The sequence below is a fragment of the Polypterus senegalus genome, chromosome 5, assembly GCF_016835505.1.
Source record: "Polypterus senegalus isolate Bchr_013 chromosome 5, ASM1683550v1, whole genome shotgun sequence".
Lineage (NCBI taxonomy): Eukaryota > Metazoa > Chordata > Cladistia > Polypteriformes > Polypteridae > Polypterus > Polypterus senegalus.
This window is the reverse complement of record NC_053158.1, coordinates 34907035-34930206: the sequence shown is the minus strand read 5'-3', so window position 1 is coordinate 34930206 and position 23172 is coordinate 34907035. Positions and strand designations below refer to the sequence as shown.

Genomic DNA, 23172 nt, shown 5'->3' with positions numbered 1-23172 from the left:
ACCAAGGTTATTATAGTTTTGCCTTTTTATATTAGTTTTTATTTCTATATTTTTTCTGACCTTACTTGGAAATTCAGTTTAGTTTTCCTTCATCATGTATTTTTAGTTTTAGTTTAGTTTTTATTTCACAAAGACATTTCTATTTTATTTTTATATATATTAATTTCAGTTTTAGTTTTAGTAATTATGGCATGGAGCGCCTAGTTTTGTGTCACAATTAGACAGGACTGTACACTTAACAGATTTGGATATGAGTTTAATGTTAGTGGAAGCTTAGTATACTGCCTGGTTTACTATCTGGTTTTGTTTTTGTCTGATAAAAACAAGCATAATCAAAACCTAGACACTGAATATGAACGATTTTACAGAATTTTATCATTTTTAAAATATTTTTTCTTGAAAATCACAGGGGCTTAGGAAGAACAGGGCTGTTAGGCTTGAATCAGTGTGCAGACCCCACTTAGCTGTATTGAGGGAAACAAAGAACAACAAGCATGCATGGTCAAGGTTAGGGGTGGTGAGTCTTGAATAGCCCACCATAAGAAGAGTAAACCCATAATGAGCAGGGCAAGAGCAGGTAATAAGAGTAAGGACAGGCACAAAACAACAGAGACAGCGTCTGGGATTAAGAATAACATATACATTATCTAAACCTGTTTATCCAGACTAGGATTGCAGGAAACCTGGAGCCTACCGCAGCAGGTTTGGATGCAAGGCAGGAAAAATCCCTGGTATGCAATATGTGTGATATGGCTGATGTTAAAAACAAAAAGAATATGATATTTCAACTATCTATTTTGAGAGAGAGAGAGAGAAAAGGGAGACAAATATTTTAAAATATAATTCTGCTAATGAATTACTTTCACAATATCAGGCATTTTGAGTTGTGAATATGAACTAAAAATGATAAATTAATAAATATGAAATACATACAAAAACCCATTAGTAGTTTTTCATCACTTGTCAGGCTCTACCTTTGTTTGCATTGCTTCATTGTTAAACAATGTTTTTAAAGCAAAAGTGACTGGTCAGTAACAATATGCTGATCTTGTACAGTATGATGACCTAGTCAGTATCTCGATTAGTGGCATTTTATTTTACAAAAAACCGGGAGTGGACTCCCCTCAACTTTCTTGTATACTCAGATATGGGGATGGATATTTGAAGAGTAAACCGCAAGACAATGATTATATTTTTATATTATGTACATCAAGGAACCATCAACAACAAATCAAAATAATAATATATTGAACAATTATTATAAAAGTAAAGTTGAATAAATCGGACTCTGCAGCATAAATAAAAAACATTGAGTATGTGTCCAGGTAAAGTACCACTTCCGGGTGATGGATTTGGCCCAAAAGTTAATACAGATCTGCAATTATGGTGTAACAACCACATGGCGAACTTCATCCATCTATCTAGTTGCGTTTTTGAGTTATCATGTATACACACAGACATACGCACACACAATTCCAAGAAACAGTACTGTTGGACACTGGTTAGTCTATAACATTAAGATTCATCAAAATATCGAGGTCGAATTTTTTCATGATTACTATACCTTCTCTATACTTCGTATATGAGAAAGTAAAAACAATTTCTCCTGTGCGAAGCGGCAGGTGAATTTCTGTCAACAAAAAGCAAACACCTGAGATATAAAATGAAACGTTACTCACTCATGATTTTTCTATCCAAATGGTAAACATTTTGTTGACAGGCACATTCTGATTTCAGCCATTTGAATTACATCTTGATATACAACAAGCACAAAGAAAGGCGGCACACAAATCGCTTTCTATTTCTCACGCTTTACGCACCTGCACTCAGCTCGCTCTGTCAACGCAAATGCTGTGTGAACGGCCGCCGTTCACTGGATAAATATGTGCAGGCGGCTCGTGGTAGATGACTCAGTTTTAGAGTTAAAACTTACAAGATTTAAAGACTAACGGTAAAAATATTCATTCAAAAACGAAAACTAAAAATATTTTATTTTTAAATTATTTTATTTCAGTTAGTCTTTCCAGCTACTTTAATAGTTTCATTTAGTTTTAGTTTTTCATTTCAGTTTTGTTAATTATTTTATTTCAGTTTATGAAAATGTTTTTTTAATAATAGTTTTAGTTTTGATTTTAGTTTTCGTTAACTATAATAACCTTGGTGTGAACTTTATAAAGATGTGGTTTCCGACTGGTGGTGTCCGGGCAAGTCTCACAACGCGCCTGAACAGGGACCTTCTGCCTGTTCCAAGGCAGGGGACCCCAAAAATAAATTTTTTGTGAGCTGCCCGGTACCCCAGTCGGCCACACACACGTCCTGCAGGGAGACGGTCCGCACATGCAATTGCCCTGTGGCCGTCGGAGATTCTCCAGAGTGCTGTACACACACACACATATATATATATATATATATATATATATATATATATATATATATATACACACACACACACACACACACATACACATATACATACATATAAATGTAAATGTATATATATACGAGGTGTGGCAGAAAAGTAATGAGACTGGCAACACTGCAAGCGATCTGGCAACGCTGCGCTGTTGTCCTTGATAGAGCACGTGTATCAGTACCCTCCCATAGCTCAGTGCGAGTTTCAACTCCTTCCGTTAACTACGTGATTTTTGTGACTGCTATTAGCGAAGTTGTGTTTTTGGTTGTGCGTCACGCAAAATGGAACAGCGGAATTTGGAGCAAAGTTGTGCCATTAAATTTTGTGTTAAGCTTGGAGAATCGGCAAGTGTGACGCTTGAAAAGTTAAAACAGGCCTATGGGGAACATTCTTTATCCCGAGCTCAAGTTTTTCAGGGAGGCCTTCAACTTTGAAAACCAATGAAAACATCTAACGTGTGAACACTCTTGTGAGATCAGACCGTCGTTTAACATTAAGAATGTTGAGTGAACAATTAAATTTGAACAGATTTACCGTTCATCAAATTTTGACTGAACATTTGCACATGCGAAAGGTCTGTGCCAAAATGGTGCCGAAAAACCTCACAATTGAGCAGAAGGACAATCGAAAACGCATTCCTGTGGTTCCCCAGCCCCCTTATTCACCTGACCTCAGTCCGTGTGACTTTTTCCTTTTCTTAAACTGAAAAATGTCCTCAAACAACGTCATTTCGGGACTTTAGAAAACATCCAAAAGAGTGTAACGGACATGCTGAAGACCATACCGGTTGAAGACTTCCAGCGCTGCTACCAACAGTGGGAACAACGTCTCCATCGGTGTGTAGCTGCCCAAGGGAACTACTTTGAAGGGGATAACATTGATGTTTGAAAAAAATAAAAACTTTGGTAAATAAAAAATCAGTCTCATTACTTTTCTGCCACACAGAACATTGCATAGTTTACTGTCAAATAATGCAGAGTATGCGACATGTGTTTCGCCCTTATTTGGGTTAATCAGGCGTACACTCCACAGCACCGCTCGCGGTATTCTATAATCTGCTTCTCGCAACTGAGAGGGCGTGGTGGATGTTGGCCGACTGGCAGACCAACCACATGCGTTACCTGGTAGGTAACCACCCATACAATTAGATCGAGACTCAGACTACGGATGCTATGAATATATATATATATATATATATATATATATATATATATATATATATATATATATATATATATATATATATATATATATACCTACCCCTGACCCAAATACTGAACTTAAAGTCAGCAAACAGGTAACCCTGATGTTAAGATAGTAAAATCTATATATATATAATTCACTAAGGCAAGACAACCATGGAAAGCACGCCGGAAGAGGCGTGGATTCACTAAGCTGCCGACAAGTGAGAGACCTATGGCGCACGCAGGAAAGAGCCACGCCCACCAACTCCAAGACCATTGGATACGACGACAACTCACAGGGCCACGCCCACCAACTTGGACGCGACGACACAGAAAAAATGGCGTCATTTATATTCGTCTGTCGTAGAGGCCACATGCAGTGCAGGTCAGGTTAATGTCATGTGCATGTCATGCACCGCCGAGCTACGTTGACTGTTCATAGAGTCGTGTTTCTAGCGGAGGTGAATCGCCATATGCAGCATGTGAAACGGTTTGCGAGGGGTATCCCATGGGATCCTTAAAACAATCCTGAGGTTGAAGCACAATGAACTAAGCAGTCTTTAAAAACCAACTTTTCGGTTACGACGCACGACCGCGTGCACCATAGCAAACCGTTTTACACGCTACATACAGCTATTCACTTCTGAGACAAACATGCGTCTTCTTAGATGCACCTGTAGGAACACGGAAGACGTTTTCCTGCCCACCAACGCTCCTTTTTCACCGGATGGCGTCAACCCTCTCTCTCTAGGCATTCACACTGCCTGCACATTTTCCCGGACGCAAAAACTCACTGACCACCCAGTTAGTCCCTTTCGTCTGTGGTAAGAGTCCGCATGCACGTCTGAGCCACGCTGCGTTTGTTATGCCGCGGGTTCACTATTGTGTTGTATTTCATTCACTTACTGTTGTATTCTCACACCAACCCGTTTTAGACATCTGTGTCTTTCCAGAAGTGTTTAGCATTCAATAAATAATTATGCATGACATTGACCGTGTCTCTACCCAGCACAGAGAGGGTAAGCCGTTGAACCCCATTCGGGCTGCAAGCCGTGGAATTCCCACTAATACGCTCCCACTCATTACATCCCTACACTTTGTGCACACCCCCCTCCTACCGTGGTCGGGTATCTTGGTGGATTATATATTGAAAAGCAGCCAAAACCGAGGGGTATCTCATGGGGTCCTTAAAACATTCTTTTACAACTGAGGTTAAAACACAATGAAGTAGGCAGTCTTTAAAAAAAGAGAGTTTTCGGTTACAACGCACGCCTGCGTGCACCATAGCAAACTGTTTTACATGCTACATGCCTCAATTCGCTTCAGAGACAAACATGCGTCTTCTTAGATGCTCCTGCACTTTGTTCACACCCCCCTCCCACCTTGCTAACGTGATCGGGTGTCTTGGTTGGATTATATATAGAAAGGCAGCCAAAACCGCACAGAGCAATGAAAAGCCTAGAGTTCAATCTTTTCATTCTCTTTCTGTTGTATTCTCACACCAACCCGTTTTAGACAACCGTGTCTTTCCAGAAGTGTTTAGCATTCAATAAATAGTTATGCATGACATTAAGCGTGTGTCTACCCGGCGTGGGTAAGCCATTGAACCCCATTCAGGCTGCAAACTAAGTCCCACTAAGTGCGACTCATACGCTCCCACTGGTTGCGTCCCAACCCTTTGTGCACACCCCCCTCCCACCTCGCTACTACCATGGTCGGGTGTCTTGGTGGAATATATATATAGAATAGCAGCCAAAACCGCACAGAGCAATGAAAAGTCTACGTCAGTCACAGGTATATCTGTACTGTGTAAAGACGGCGACTCAAGTGACGAGTTGGAGGTGGGCACACGAGCGGGCAATGCATACTGAACGAGAAATCAGCAGACTAGCATGACGGACAGAGCTGAATCAACGTCATTCTCATTTCCTCCCATTCCACACTCTGCGCCGTGCACCCCCATCCCTCCGTCTGGCAGGAGAAGGCGCGAGGATGGTGCACCAGTTTTCAGTTACTTCAGACGATTGTGTGCTGGTTCATTCCGTGCATTGTAACAATGTTGCTTTTCTTGCTGATTTACTACATTACAGATGTTTCAAATGTTAATTTTCTCCCTCTGCTTAAAAATCATTAAAAAAGCCTGGTACACCGCGGGTTGGCTAGTATATTTTATATATTTTATATATATATATATATATATATATATATATATATATATATATATATATACATATATATATATATATGTACACACACACACAACATCACAATTAAATAATATATGTATATATAAACACACAACAAAACGTCTGTATAACAAGTAGCCTAAATTAGCAGAGGAAACTACAGTTGGACCATTTTAAATTACAATTTTCTTAGAGAAAAAGACTACTTAAAGAAATAAACATAGAGTAAAAGAAGGAAAATTGTTTTTGCATTATTTTCACTCTTTACAAGTTACTGAATCAAAAGCACTCAATAGAATGTAATATTCAAGAAGCCACAAAAAAAGGTGCTACAAAGGTAAGAGTTGATCAAAAGCACACCGAGAATGAATGTATGTATGGCAGATTGGCTGGTTATTTTCTGTATAATTTTTATGCTAATGCTGTGAAAAGCAAGGAAGAAAAAGACGCATCAGTATTACTGGGGATTACTTTGTTATTCCATGCAAACAATATTGTTTTAATGAGCTATGTCAACATCCTTCTACAACCTCTTATCTTAATATGGCTTTTGTGCAGGGCTCTACAGTGCGACATAATTTCTCAATGGTGCCACTAAAATAAAATCAAAGGTTGCACTGGTGCGACCAGCCGTTCCAGGGGGAAAAAAAACGAAACTCCGTGACTCTTAAAGTCTCCCTGTTGTTCAACAACAGACACACATTAGGCCCATATCGTGGTCTAAACCAATCAGAGATAGTGAAGGGCGGATCCCGCCCCCCCCTCTGATTGGCCGTCGTCCAGATATTCCTGTACGTGTGTACGTTTGAAAATGCATGTGATGCAGTCAGACAGAGAGAGGTGAGTAGCCCATCAGGTAAACAGTGGATGTAGCCGCGGATTATGAGAGAAGATGAAAAGAATGATTGACAGCTTTTTCGTTAAGAATGTTAAGTTAGGGCCTGATCCGTCCGAAAATCATAACCAATGCTCTGACACGGAGCCATCAATCTCCCAAGTTATAGCAAGCCCTGGTCCGGAGACGGCATTAGATAATGAGCCACATACGATCGAGTCCGAGCCCACTGAAATTAAAAGGGGTAAAGTGTATACATTTCAAAAGAGTGGCTTGACCAGTTTCCTCGCTAAGATACAATAAAGCCGATAATATAATGCACTGTATTTACTGTAAAGAGTGTGGGAAGACCATGGCCGGCAGTAGTGCATTTGTGACTGGTTCTAATACATTTAGAATTGAAACGCTGAAAAAGCACAATGCATCTATAAAACACATTACATGCCGCGATAAATGCACTGCTCAAGTGTCCCCTCTCCCCGCTGCCTTTCAGCGGCAGGCAGCAGCAAACAGATCATAAGACGAGGCAGAGATGATAATTAAGTTTAACGTTGCCTACAATATTGCAAAAGAAGAACTTCCCTTCACTAAATTCAAGTCCGAAATAATTCTTATGAAGAAAAATGGCTTGAACGTAAACCCGACGTACAGCAATGATGTTGCGTGCGCCCAATTTATAGGAGTCATCGCAGATACATTGAAAAAAAAGACGTCTGTGCAAATTGCGAACAGTGCGTACATGGCATTCCTAATCGACGGAGACACAGAGATCGCCACAAAGGAATGCGTCATTGTGTACGGTCGTATCTTGCGGAGAGGAAGACCGGTGAATATACTTATTGGACACATTGAGGTGGAGCATGCTCATGCCCAAGTCTGGAAGATTTTGATGCTAGAGAGAGTGTGGCCAGCTGGTTTAGTCAAGGCCAAAGATCAAGAAGGCCAAACTACAGGAGTTGGCCATCCGAGGGGCATGTGACTGCAATGGAGGATAGTCCATAAGACATTGAGCCATGAGATGTTCGGTTTGAAGCCCTTAAAACACTTAATTTAGATTCTCTTTTTAGTTAATTTATCTTGAGATTTTTTAAGTTTAAATTTCAGCTCAGTAAAGCACTTTAAGCACCAACACTTTTTCAGTAAGTTACCTTTCTTGTAGAATTGTGCTTGCCTTCAAATAAACAACTTTATATTGACCAGATTGTTAGTTAATCATTTACAAGTCAATATTGCCTATATGGACAGCGATTAAAAGAAAAACCAAACAAATAAATAAATAAATAAAGTGAACTTGTAAAACTGTGGTGTTAAATGTGATGTGGTTGAAAATTTGGGTGCACCTAACTTTTGTGCTGGTGCACCTAAGAAAAAAAGTTAGGCGCACCAGTGCAAAAAGTTAGTCTAGATCCCTGCTTTTGTGGGAGTTATAAAGACTCAGTGGTGCAAAAAAACAGGGGCCATTTCAGGTAGTTGAAAGCTATGTCCACACTACTACATTTATGTTTAAAAATGCAGACAGTCTCCATTTTCGCCTTTCGCCCATCCTACCTTGGCATTTTTGACCCCAAAAATGTAGACTCATGGATGTGCTCTCCAGTTCATAGCTAAACTCCTGCTCAGCGTTGTAATGTGGATGGGCAAAAAAGTAGGGTTTAAAAAAAAAATAAACAAATAAATAATTTTAAATTAGGCTCAAATTTGCTTGTTACATAACCCTTCCCTAATTGGACCCTGCTCATTACAATGTTTAATTTCCTGATTGTTCACCATTTACAGAAGAAAATCATATTCTCACACAGAATACAAAGAAGAGCTGCTTTCTATGGTGCTTAATCAGTTGCTTATCTGAATGCATCTAAAATGCATTTTGTGCAGTTTAAGTGTCACATATATGCACAAAAGGTGAAAAAATTACTAGTTGCTAGAGTTTTGCAATAAATCCCCTGGCTGCTGTAGTTACCATTCCTCCCAAGATTTTTCTGCTGATGCGTGAATACCAATGTAGGTGAAAGTCTAAGTCATGCGTTTTTGGTAATTTAAGTGTGGACACAGATACTTTTGAAAATTACATGACAAAACACTAGTGTGGACAAAGGTTGTTTTTGTTTAAAAAAAAAACCAAACAAACAAAAAAAACCCTGTTTTTAAATGAAAACATTGTACTGTAGACATAGTCTATGGCTAGCGTTTATGACTAAAAGCAGATCCACCCATCCAGAAGTGATTTTGCAATTTGACTGGAAGCAAACTCAAGATGGGGTTTAGAGCTGCCTCAAAGCCAGAGATCCCTTTGTAAAGTTGGGTAAAAGGAGGAAGACAGACCAAAATGAGAACGGTGCATGAATGAGAAAGAGAGGGAGTAAGATAAAAGAAATTTGGTCTGGTACTTTGAGGTGGAAAAATTGGCAAGACACCTCACTTGATAGGCAGGAATCAGAACACATAAAGGTGTTACTGAAAGACTTCAAGACTTGTTGTTTTCCTTAAATATACAGTAGCTTACTTGTGTTCTTCTGTTCCTATCCTACTCATGTTTGCTTACATAATCAGAATATCATTTAGAACATGATGCAGGTTACTTTTGTGATGAGATGAAAGTAAAAACTGGACAGACACTTAATATTATTACTGTTAAGTCTCTATTTTAGAGAAGGGACTCCAGTATGGAGTTTAGAAAGTATTGTAAGTTTAAAATTTGTCTTTGATTTCTAAGTACAAATCTAACATAAGGACATTCAAAACTAAATCTAAGATTTAGCTATGTCCATTCTAAAGGAATCAGGGAAAAATGTTGATTAATAAAAATGTATTAAATATAGTGAAACTGAATATGGGATGTGAAAGACAGCTTTGTAAAAGAAACTAATTGGAATATGATCTAGGAGACAGATGACAAGTTTTATTTTAGAAGTAAACTGTAAAACATCTTATTCTGTCATTAAATAAAATTTATTAAGGTGAAGAGTGTAAAGGGTCACACATTGTGATACAGCATTATTAGAACTAGAGGCTGACTGGGTGCTTTTTATCTGTTCTTCAAACTGGAAAACCATATCAATTTTTCTATTTCTGAAAAATTAACCTGCACATATTAATTAACACACAACACATCATTACAGTTTGGCACCATGAGTAGCAAGTGTAACAGCATAACTTCGAAACTTCTGTCTTCCTGAACTGAATAACTGCAAAACAGAGATTTAAACACTGTCTACCATTAAATGATGTATTTATGTAGCAAATTTTGAAAACTTCCAATTTAAGTATGAAACAGCAACTTCAAAGACTATCATAAGTTTATTGGGTCATTTCTGTTACTTGTACCGATTATACAGAAATTCTTACTTGCACATACTATTCAATAAGTTGCCTATTCTTCTCCATGATTATTGAGTAAAACTATCTTATATCCTTACCTGAAATACGTATTTTACCTCACAACATCAGTGTTCTTTTTCTGAAAAAAGTCCATGTACAATGGTGCAAAAGAATAGCAGTGCCATAGCTGCAAGTTTACAGTATGCTTAATTAGAAGATTAATTACATTGCAATATGCAATGGAGGAGCAGGAAATTAATGAACTACAACTGCTAATCAGTATTAAGTTTTTTTTGTTTTTCTGGGTTTTTTTTCTGTTTTTGATCTATTAATGGAAAGCTGCTTTACTTCTTTTAGTATTGTAGTGAGGTATAGGACTATAAATACTGCTGATTCACAATGTCTATTTAATGAAGTCACTAAATTTGCCTATGTCACACACGCACACAAACATGAGTAACAACTGTAATACTGTATATCCAGCCCCTGTTAAGTGATTTGAACGTAGGAATGGAAGTCTATAAACAAAACATCTTTCCTAAAAATAACTCCATCTTTTAATACTTACTCAACAAGAATTAAAAGCACAGCCAATAATTAGTACGTTGAAAATTTCAGTTTAATACAGTTTTGAAAACAAGAGGTGAATAGGAATTGACAACATGCTATATGATTAGATGAATAACCACTTCTTTAAAACACAGAGTAAATTCTTTTGAAAGAAGAGGGCATGCACTAACTCAGTACACATATACTGTACATTTTAGATCATCATGGTGCTGGAGGGTGGTGTTTTTTAATATAATCTTCTTGTTTTTACATCTACAGCTGTCCATTTCTACAGTCTATTACTTTTGATTGCCAAATATTTCTAAACAAATAAGTAACTATTTAAGATTTAACCATTAACAAGATAAACGTGGAGTGGTTACACCAGCTATCTATTCCTAATACAACCAGCATGGCTCAAATGGGAATAACCAGATAATGATAGGTAAGAAAAGAAAGACGAAAGGGTGGCATCCAGGTTTGAACAAAACACTAAGGCCATCAACTATTGTGCTGGACAACAAACAAATGATATTAGAGAAGCCTGGCTCAACAGACACTTCTTGAAATGCTCTTTTTTTGTTTAGAAACATGGACAATCTCAGAGGTATAAAATTCTGCATTTGATCTGGACAGTTTTTCTATCTAATATATTTATCAGACTTACAGTAAGTAAAAGGAGGTCATGTGTCTAATGCTAAACAAGGTTTCGTGCACAGATGTTAAAATTTCTCAAAAAACTGCTCACTTGTTTTGAAATATTTAATGAAGAAATGCTGCTTCTTTATCTTTCTGAGAAATTCCAGTGTTTCTATGAATGATGTCTACAATCACACCATAAAAAAATGGTTCACTGCTGGACTAAATAGTCTGGGAAAAACAGGTACGATTGTTTTGATTCTATAAATAGAGACTTGTTTAGAGATTCCTCATCAGATCTGGATGTTTTATGCAGTGGTCACAACCAGAGCATTTAAAAAGATTCATGGAGGATTGTGTTGCAACATAAACAATCTACTTATTTCCCAATATGAAACCATGGAACACCATTGACATTTGCAGTTTTCTGCAGGCTTGTTGTAATGCATTTCAGAACAATCATACAGAAAAAGCAAGTTACAAGCTCAGGAAAACAAATAAGGATGCTACAATCATTATCAGGTTATGCTGTAAACTGCATGTGAGATTGTTTTGTGATGCATGTAAACTGTGGGACGGTATACAGGTGCTTATGGATTACAAACTAAACTCTCACCTAATTTCAATCACATTTTCGCTCCTGAATGAACATTTAATGCTTAGATCAATCATGAGAACAACGTTCAATAACTATAAAACATCTAGTCTAGATAAAATTTTAGTGCACATTTTAAAAATAGGTAGCGACCAATTACAGTACTTGGCATTTTCAATGACATCTTTAATGCTCACTGAAAAAAATAAGATTATTATCTGACTCAAAAGTACAATTGCTGGTGTGTCAAAAAAAAACAAATGTGGACAGACATAATTTGGGACTTTTAAACTGGGAGACACCAGAATGTGTAAACTGGCAGCTTCACTTTCTTTACTCTGGTCCTCAAACACTGACACTGCACAAGGTAGTGCATCTAGCTCTTTCTTGTTCACACCTGAGTGTGGACAAACACAGGTCTAACTCTATCATTAAATTTAATGATGACACCACCATCATAGGCTTGATCACCAATAGAAATGACACAGATCAACAGACTTGCCTTGGAACACTGAAATCTGTCCCTTAACATCAGCAAAACCAAGTAGTCAGACCATGCTCCTCTTAACATTACAGGACATGCTGTAGAGAGAAGCATGCAGAGAAGAAGATAAAAATCTCAATACATTCTTAAATTAGTAATGTGGTTCCTTACAGACATACCAGGGAGGATGAATGTGAACATGGTCTCCAGCTCTGATTTTCAAGAGAGATGCTGTGGCCTTGGTGAATAGGACCTTAAATTCAACTTCCTGCAGTAATGAGTTATCAACACTAAGTTTCTCCAGCAGTTGGCAAAAAGCAATCTGCATGGAACACTCTTCGTAGATCTTCAGTACTTTCAGGCTTAGAACTCCATGTTGTCCTGCTGATAAAATGGGAAGATGTGTTAAATGTGTAACACACTTATAAACGTATATGTACATAATATATAGAGATATATTTTCAAACCCATGGGAAAGAAACTTTGTTGTTACTCTAAGCTCCAAGACCATGAAGAAAAGCCTATATCAGAAAAGAGAAAGTATTGCAAATAAAGGTCAGTCTCATGTTATAAAAGTTTGAAAAACATTTCAAACAAGATATCTAAAATAAAGAAAAAGGCTCAAAGAAGCAGAAAAAAAAAATAATTAAAATTGGAAATGTCAAAACCACGCAAATTTAGTTTTCTGTTTATAATATGCACTGTTGTTTTACAAAAGTATTTATTTAACCCTGTTTTACTAAAAATGCACATTGTGCATATTTTGAGCATACAACTGGATAACTGACATATGAAACAAAAGCACATACAATGGATTAATCAACCATGAATTCCTGGCGACCTAGAGGTGCACTAACAAAAACATTCGAAGAGTTTAAAGATATTACCCAATATCTTGTTTGCAGGTAGAAGGTATAATTTCCAGGTTACTTTAAACAAAGCTTTAACCTTGAATGCAGGAAAATAAATGTTTTCATGAAAAAATAAATTTCAAACACTGTTGTTCAAATAGTGTAAAGATATTATCAAATACACATCTTTGAAGGTTCAAATTGCCTGCACATTCCATATGTTAAATACTGTATAGTTTAGGGGTGATGGAAGTATGTAACTGTAACAAGAAACTGGCAATAACATCTCAGCCTTAAAATGCCTCTTTCACTGGTACCATATTCTGCATGTGTTGAGTATATTATTGTTATTTAGTTGGTGGAAATTAATAATAATGGATCATAGAGAAATGTTTACATGGATGAGTTAGGGCCAGGCCACCTCTCCATGGCTAATCTAATGGTGACAAGTAGATACTGTAATTTATTTCTTCATTATTAGGGTAGTTTAACCCTTCTATCTCACTTTTTAATGTTTCCATGAACGTGACCATTGGTCGCTACACATAAAAGAGAACAGGAAAGTGCAATACCTAAAATTAGCAGGCCTATCTGTTCCCTGCATAGCAAGGATGAAAAGTAGACAGCTACACTGAACTGGTTGCCAGTTCTTTAACAGACACACCAAATCCAGAAATGCACACTGACACTAAAAAAATTCAGGGTGTTCAATCAACCTGACCTTTTTAAACTATGAATTCAAGGAGGATTTTAGGCATGCCTGATATTAAAAGTTACATAAAATGACAGACAAATTATGTAAAGTGGTTGAAATTTAGCATATAACGTTAAAGACTCAAGCATATTCTAAAAAAGGTCAAAGGAAGTCGGATCCACAAACCTCTTTAATTTCAATTTGCTTTAAAAGAAATTGTGTAAAGTGTCAGTGAAAAATAACTGTGGACACAGACAGGAAACATTTTACAAATGCCCTAACTTACTCAATTGCGTACGAGTCAATTACATCCACTACCAACAGATGGTGTCCTGCTGGTTATAGAGGCAGTTGCATTACATACTCATTGGTTTATAATTAAATTATGACTCAGTTTGAATGCCAACATATGTTTGCTGCATAATCTTGTAAATATAAAGATATCTGACATAATACGCACAGTTGATTTTTTTTTATTTATTTATATAGGTATTCATTTTTTCTTCATAGCAGTAATCTAATATTAGTCTAACACACGTCCTATATGGGAATAGTAATAAACAACATTTTTTCCTTCTTACCCAGTTCAGAGTTCTTTTGCCTTTTCCAAAATGTAACAATTTGTCCTGGTAAACCTATTCATACTTATTATGTTATTTTTTGCTTAAAAGTCCTTTTGACAATCATTTTTAAACAAACATCGTCAGAATAGCAATAGATATTTAAGTTGATATTTTCTATAGGACACAAAAAAAATCTTAAGTCCAATATAGAAACCTTTAGAAAGAAAGAAAATAACTATGGTCCACACAAGAAGATCCAAAATTTCAGTGGTGGCAATGGTATTATGTCACTGTTCTTTAAACATACAGATGTGCGCTTTTACAGCTCTGAACGGCAAACCACATGAAATTAAGATGGGCAACAAAAGTTCTGTGCAGATTTTAAGCACCAAAGCCCTTCAAGGTCAAGGCTGAAACCCCACTGACTGTTCAGACAAAATCAAATACATAAACAATCACATAAGATTTGGTAAATAACACTACAGTAATTTAGACTGCATGTCCCAAAAACTAAAAATATGTAAAAACAATAAAGGTGGTATATCCACATTAGCACTGATACAGCAAAAGTAAAAACTATCCATTGATCCCATTTTTGTGGTATGGAACCTGAGAAAATGTTTAATCGATATGCTAAAGAATAGACTTGTTAGACTTGCAAGAATGGACTTGCTATGTTCTACTGCTTGAGGTTTTTTGAATACATGAAACACATTTCTTTAATTAGTTTTTTGGTTTGAGGTGATTTTCATATTGATAAAAATATTTCACAACATCGTGCCACCATGTTGAGTAGTGTTGTATATGATTTCCATTCCTTTTTCCACTAAGGAACAACTAGAAGTTGAGGTATGTGACTTCCGTGCCAGTATCAGTACCATTACCATTACAAGGGTCAGCATCATACCTTTTCTGGTTGTCCAAAATTATGGATACATGAAACCTTTCATGATGGTTGTTATTGGATCTGTAGCACACTTAGCTTAAACACAGATTTCATAGAAAAAGTTCAAACATTTAAAAGCAGTGTGGCATAGCGGCTAAACCTTTGGACTTCAAACCCTGAGGTTGTGGGTTTAAATCCCACTGCTGACACTGTGTGACCATGAGGAAGTCACTTAATCTGTGCCCCTATTGAAAAAAACAAAAAAAGAACTGGAACCACTTATTTCTCGGATAGAGGTGTCACTCAAATAAGTAACTGTAATATAAATGTAAATACAATTTGACAGATAGGACTGTCTATTTGTTCCCAGGGAGAAACTTGAATTTTTACAGAAGTTGGTATAAAGCAGCCCCAATAGCGATTCTTGACACAGTTTTATTTTTTTGTTTTTTTAAAAGAATTGTTCGTTGGCTGAATGTACTCAGTGTTAGCATGTTGGAGACAGAATGTGCAACGTTATTCATAATTTAGTTTTGTTTTAATTGTCTTCTTCACTACTACATATAGGGGGTCCACGGTGAGACCCATAAATGATTCAGAGGGTTTATCTCAAAGTGATATTACCAGCCAAGCAACCTCATTTATAAAACTTAACATTAAATCGAGTATGAAAATATATGCATGCAGAAAAACCTGTTAAAAAAAAAATATTACTAAAACCAGGGTGAATGCACATTTCTACGAAGTTCACCATTTATACATCACACTCACCTTGTAATTAATGCACACATGAACACATGTCCAACACCTCCCTGAAAAGTTCATATATGAAGCATGCTAGTCAACCTCATACATATGCAATCATGATGCTGCAGAACTGCTCACTACTGACAAGTCGAGACCCTGCCTCCTGCATTCAAGAGTATCATACTGTGTTCCACAACAGAGACTAAAAGATCACACACAGCATTATAGCACCGCTCCTCTATGCTCTGGGGATAAGGGACAGGCATAAGGCACCCTCATTCAATCACTTGACGTGATTGCTGTTACAATGAATACTAGTGATTATATGAACACTGAGGGTTTAGCCAGTTACCTTACCTTCAAGCCAGCCAAAATGTACAGCTCCATCACATCTGTCAAAGCTACTTTGCCTCATAACAAATGAATCATGGGTTGACCCAGGGCACTGACCCACAATGTTTGTCAGTCTCATCCTGGCTATTACAAATGACTTGTATGTTAATAAAATGTCACCGCTCACAGCTAACAAAAGCAGTTGTGCTTTCACTAGGTGCCCTTATTGCAATATGGGTGCAGTAAAGTGCTCTGGTTACGTTAGCAGAATCGGGAACTACAGCACATTTGCTTTTTTATGTTGGCAAAAACATTTATTGTTTGATGTATGTACACCCACACCATACAAAAAATGGATGTAGTGTCTCACCAGTCAGTTAATGGCTTCTGGCACAGCAGAAGTGACAGAGTGAAGCTTGGCTGAGAATTCCTGGCCTGTTGGCCAGGTCCCGGAGAAGTGACAACAGGTGGCGGATACAGTACAACCTGAGGAAAAACTAAAAAGCTCATCAGTACTAATACATAGCATTTGCCCACTTAAAATGGAACTTAAATGCAATCTGTGCATCACAGTCATTGTTTCTGAGGTGTCACATCAACACATATTATTATAACAGCTCAGTAATATGAATTATTATACACGAGGCTCATCATTTAGCTGGTTTGGGTGCATTTCCCTGTTTGTTCATTTCAAGGTTTTGCTGAAACGTTATGTATGCATTTCTTTTATATTGCATGGGAATGTGAGTACACACATTTCAAGCCTCTTTTTGTATGAGCACAAACTTTATAAATGAGGCCCTAGCACACCATAGTTTAGAAAATGGCACTGGCCATCACAGTGTCTTAGAATATGTGAAGGATGCTATTACCCACATTAAAAGAATGCAGCCCCCTAAGAAAAAAAGCCTGCTCTGTCCTTTCTTATATAGAAGGAGCTGAAAAGTTTTAAAAATGATATATTTTAAAATAACATCAGGGTCATAGAGTGAATCACAGGGTATGGACTCAACAAGTATTCTTATGGATTAAAGCCTATGCCACTGGGCCATAACGTCTGCAAGGCAAAGTGAATAAAGACGACTAAATAAGACCTATCATTTTCTTCAAATGCAAAAGATTTGCTCAAAACTATCATTTATGAAATTATTCTTAATTTTCTTTCAAGAACACTCATTATATTTTGAGCAGAAAGCTGTTTGCGTGCAGGTTAAATAAATTATCAGCATAAAAATAACATTTTCAAACTTGTTGGATCCAATTCAGAACTGCAGAGGTCTGCAGCCTAGCTCAGTAGCAGTTACCCTGCATGGGCCACGGTGCCTAAATTAAACAATGTTTATTACATTTGCACAGAAGTCACTCACATTTTGTTCTAATACAATCATAAAATATATATCATTTGTTCTAGGACAATCATAAAATATACATAATGAAATATATCACCAATAAAGAAAGTTAACCTTTAGAAAGGAAAACACTATAGATGTTTAGGATCTGGCAGTACATAAACAAAATTTCTGTTCTAGATATACAGCAAAGTCAGCTGAATTCTGACCTACATTTATAAGGTCAAAAAGCAAGAAATGAAAATTTAAAGACAATACATATATTGTATACTGACCTAACTTTAAACTTGCCAATAAAAACATCTCTCATTGTCTTGAAGAAAATGACAGTCTATTTGCAAGTATACATTTTAATTTAATTGGCTCTTACGACTGGCAGCAACAACTTCACAGCTTACGGATGGTTTAATTTATGAAACACTTTTAAAAACTGTGACGGACAGCCGTGTCCCATGCCCGGTCGGGACGCCCATACTACATATGTTCCAGGGGAGCCATCATGGACAGCTCATTACCTCCCCAGGGACGCTAGGTGGCAGCCTCCCTGGCCAATGTTCATTTCCCACTCTCCCACGTGGCTCCCTGGGACATGTAGTCCTCTACAGCGTGGTTGGGAGAAGGGGTGGCCGCTAGGGGGTGCTGTCACGACTCAAGAGCCTGGCTGGACGAATCTTCAGCCCCAGCCGGAGGTGCAATTAGGACCAGGTGGTCAAGCACCTGGAACATTTCTGGGTGGGGTATAAAACGAGCCAGCCTCTACCACTGGGGAGCCAGAATCGGGAGGAAGAGGATGAGGTTGCCTGGGAGGAGTGGTGGTACCAGAGAGGGAAGAGTATTGCTTGTGCTTTGGGACTGTGTTTGGGCTGTGCGGCACGGGGAAGACGTGTCACACAGCTGATGAAAAATAAAAGCCTGTGTGTTTTTGAACACGTGCCTCTGCGTGGTCTGTGCCGGGTCGGGCGCTATATAGTGCCTTTTACAAAACTTTTTATGGGAAAATAGCATTTTCATCAAAAGCAATTCAACATTAGTTTCATTTAAGAAGCAAACTTTCATTTTAGAATGAAAATAGACAAACTCACATAAAGAGCAGAAGTGGTAAAGAGAAAGAGAAACTCTGTAATAAACCTGTCATAGAGAGATGTTCGAGGGAATGATTAAAGCTCAGATAGGGGAGTTGTTGGGGGCTGTTTGGGTAGGGATATGAGGAATAGGAGTTTCAGGGAGATGACTGTGGCGAGACTCATCGAGGCAGCTGGCCACTACCACAGCTGAAGAAGGCGGCACACTCATACAGACCACATGATGTTGCACCTTTCCCAGCAAGAAAAATCAATCAATGAGGCTACATTTTACATAGTGGCTTTAAAAGCAAGGATGAACATTGATGTGGATTCAAGTGTGAGCTGTATTTGGTCTATGCCCCATCAGAAGTTAGATACTACTTTGGAAACATGATGTAAAAACAAGATAATATGAAAAGATAATATAAGAAAGCTGTCAAGGAGGAGAGGTAGAGTCTGACAATAAAGTGTGAAATGGGGGCATGGAGAGTGGTCTAGCCAAAAGGGCTGGAAAATACTTTAAAGGATTTGAACTGGATGATGGTCTGGGGAACACTATGTATGAGGGAAAGATGTATAGGCAAGGTTTGACACAGGCAGGGACATACCCAAGAGCAGACTGTGCCCAGGTGGAGACAATCAGACATGTGTTTTCGAACTACAGGTGGACAGAAGACATGTGGGTGAATGTGAAAGGATTATTGATAATGGTAACAGATTCATTTTTTGTCCTATGGGTTAATTTTAAAAACAGGTGTATCTACTTTGAAATAGCAAAAGTTCAAGGGCAAGGCCTTTTTTATATGGCTAGCAAAGATGTACATATGGGATGCGAGGTGTATCATGATAAAGAGGTTTGTGACGAGAGATGTGCAGTGGGTAAAAAAGATTTAGGAAAAGGAGCTTGAGAAGAAGATAAAGATGGATATTGAGAAGTGGGATTTTGCAGCTGCTAAGAAAATATGGAAATGGTACTAGGTACTGGGAAATGGGGAATAAGGCGTTAATGGGAAATGATTTTAAACTAACACATAGATGAGTAGCATGGGTTTCAGTTAAGAGATAGAAATGGGTAATGACTGTGTTTGTTATATGGTATTGTTGTGGACTGTAATTTGTAATATGTAAATAACTTACTTTTACCAAAAAAATAAATGTTTACAGACTCAGACAAGAGAGATTGACAAATGGAAGATAAAATATGAACAAATGTTTATAGTTTTAAATAGAGTAATCCAGTAGATAGTGTTGCAGCATCATAATCAAAGTGTCCTTATGTGGCTCTTGAATAAGTTGCCTTTTGTATGTACTATGCATGTTCTGCATGATCTGATGGTGCTTATTTTTCTGTCTAATCAAAAGACATGTTAGATTGAGTGGTAACTCTGATCCATTGAGACTGAGTATGCTTCTGGACAAAGCTGGTGGCCTGTTGGCCATGAGACAGACTCTGGCTTATTCAGATACTAACTGGGGAAGAAATGATTGCAGGATATAGATGGCTGGATGGTTAAAGCACTCTAGAGATTATGCAAATATAAGTCGCTGAAAATGAGATAAAAAGATAAGATGAACTGGAAGAAAACACTCACACACACCCCAATCAGACACAACATTAAAACTACTGACACATGGAGTGAAGCGAATAACATTGATTATCTTGCTACAATGGCACCTGTTGAAGTATGGGATATATTAGGCAGCCAGGGAACTGTCGATTCTTGGAGGCGATGTGTTGGAAGTAAGAAAAATGGGCAAGCACAAGGATCCCAGCATTTATGAAGGTTCCATACTTAGCCTGGTATATATATCTACTCCTGTGACAGGAATTAGTTGTCCTTTTGACAACTACCCCATCTTCTTGGTTTGGATCACAATTTCTTGACAACAAATTCTACATATGACAGCTCAAATGAATTTCATTGAACATAACTTGAGTAGGCTACATAGGTCATTCAGATTCCAGGTACTCTCTAAAGTTCCAACCTGTCTCTAGGAAAAGAGTTTAATTATTTATTTTTCAGATAAAGGTGTAAATAGTTTTATTTTCAATAAAACAATTCTGTCAGAATACACTGTTACATTTCATTGTGCTGTATTTCTCTTGCATGGAAGCAGTTCTCTTTTCAATAGTCTTCTCAAATAACATAACAACATGATGCAACATAGTGAAAATATTGCTGACAGAGTACAGACTCCAGATAAAATATAATCAATGCATCGCTCACTCAACTGGATTAGCTGCAAAGGTGACCTGCTCCAAACACAATCATGTACCGATATGCTGCAGCTAACATGCAAAGCTGTTAACTGAAAATTCCCACGACAACCTTCACTGCTACCCTGTAAGACTCCTGATATCATGCATTTTCATTAACCTCAATTCCATGTATGCAAGAAGATCAATTCTTAGTTCCATCAATCACTATATTTAAAGTACAGTTGAAAACTGCCATTTTTGATTTTCCATTATACTGTAGACTTGCAATTTTTATATTTATTTATACATACCAAAAACAATTTTAGTGTGACTACTGCACTGACTCAAACTGGCTATGCAGTCTATTGAATTTTCATGAATGTTGACTTTGACATTCATTTAGTTAATTGCATTTCATTTTGATTTAATGCCAAGATGTTCACAATGTATTCCCAAAGCCAAAATTTACATGTGATTTGTTTAGGAAATTTCCATCATTATTATTACAATTTGACCCATTAGATTATACTTCTATGTTTTATTGTTGTTTGCTTTGTAAATGGCCTAATGCCTGTGAAATGTATGAAAAGTGATAAATAAAAACTGATTACACTTTATTAACATACCCCAAATATTTAATATATTCTGGTACAGTCAAGTTTATAAATGTGCCTGCATACATGACATTTCCCAGAGTAGTTCAACATATGCTGGAGATGCAAGAAAGATTGTGTGTTAATTAGACAAGCCATTGTTTCATTTTTCTTTTTTTTTAATTTTATTGATTTTATTGCAATTATTCCATACAAATAGATCAATTTTTGCAAAAAATACAAGCCATTGTTTCACATTTTGATCTATCAAACCAGCTTCAAAATGTTGAGGTCAAACACCAATCACTCTTAGTTCTGCTAAATATTTCAAACTCTCTGAAAATGCCATGAGCCCCCACAAAGCCATTGTTACAGAAAACAATCTTACCAAAAGAGCTGCATTTTTTTGATAGTACAGTGATTCCTCGCTATATCGCGCTTCGACTTTCGCGGCTTCACTCCATCGCGGATTTTAAATGTAAGCATATCTAAATATATATCACAAATTTTTTGCTGGTTCTCGGATTTCTGTGGACAATGGGTCTTTCAATTTATGGTACATGCTTCCTCCGTTTGTTTGTCCAGTTGATTTCATACAAGGGACACTATTGGCAGATGGCTGAGAAGCTACCCAATCAGAGCATGTATTATGTATTAAATAAAACTCCTCAATGATATACGATATGCTTCCCGTGCGGTGCTTCGCACACTTAAAAGCTCTAACAGCCCGTATTGATTTTTCATTGTTTGCTTTTCTCTGTCTCTCTCACTCTCTCTGACATTCTCTGCTCCTGACAGAGGGGGTTGTGAGCAGAGGGGCTGTTTGCACAGTGGCTGTTTGCTTAGAAGATACGGACGCTCCTCTAAAAAATGCTGAAAGGCTACCTTCACATTGATCCCTTCATTGCGCCGCTTTATCGTGGTGCTTGCATACTTAAAAGCACAACACCCCTACTGCTTTTTGATTGTTTACTTTACTCTCTCTCTCTCTCTCTCTGACATTCTCCGCTCCTGACGCGCACCTTGAAGAGGAAGATATGTTTGCATTCTTTTAATTGTGAGTAAGAACTGTCATCTCTGTCTTGTCATGGAGCACAGTTTAAACTTTTGACTAAAGGGTGTTATTTCATGTCTAGAGGGCTCTAATAATGTTAAAAAAAACGTATTTAGAAGGTCGTAAACAGGTTTTCAATGCTCTAACTGCGAAAATATTAGATTTATAAATAAAGAATCCTACTTCGTGGAAATTCATTTATCTGTCTGGAGCGGATTAACCGCGATAAACGAGGGTTTACTGTATAACTGCACGGAGAATATTTATAAACAGTGTGGGAGAGTTTCTAAGGGCTTAAAACATATAAAAATAACCATACAAACATATGGTTTCTACTTCGCGGATTTTCACCTATCGTGGGGGGTTCTGGAATGCAACCCCCGCGATCGAGGAGCGATTACTGTATAGTTATTTAGTGCAAAGTTTAAAAGTTAAAGGGGAAACCACAAATGGGGCACAAACTAAGAAGTCCTAACTGATGGTTTCACATCAAGCAGCAACCTACAGTGCATCACAAAAATAAAATAAAAAAAAACATAAACAAAGAATCATAAAGACAATAATATCTAAAGGCAATGTGAACAAGCAACTGAATTACAGGAAGCATAGAGCAGATGCTGTCCTGATGAACCACT

General features: G+C 37.4%; 1 protein-coding gene across 4 annotated transcripts in view; it reads right to left on the bottom strand.

The window, feature by feature from the left end:
• The window catches only part of spidr (scaffold protein involved in DNA repair), a 384626-nt gene that overhangs the window by 206897 nt on the left and 154557 nt on the right, over positions 1 to 23172 (bottom strand). For 3 of the 4 annotated variants that reach the window (XM_039754491.1, XM_039754495.1, XM_039754493.1), the window contains exon 8: positions 12383 to 12587. In XM_039754491.1, the coding sequence (XP_039610425.1) occupies positions 12383 to 12587 (205 nt within the window). The remainder of the gene's footprint in view (positions 1 to 12382; positions 12588 to 23172) is intronic. The other variant, XM_039754492.1, reaches the window with a different exon arrangement.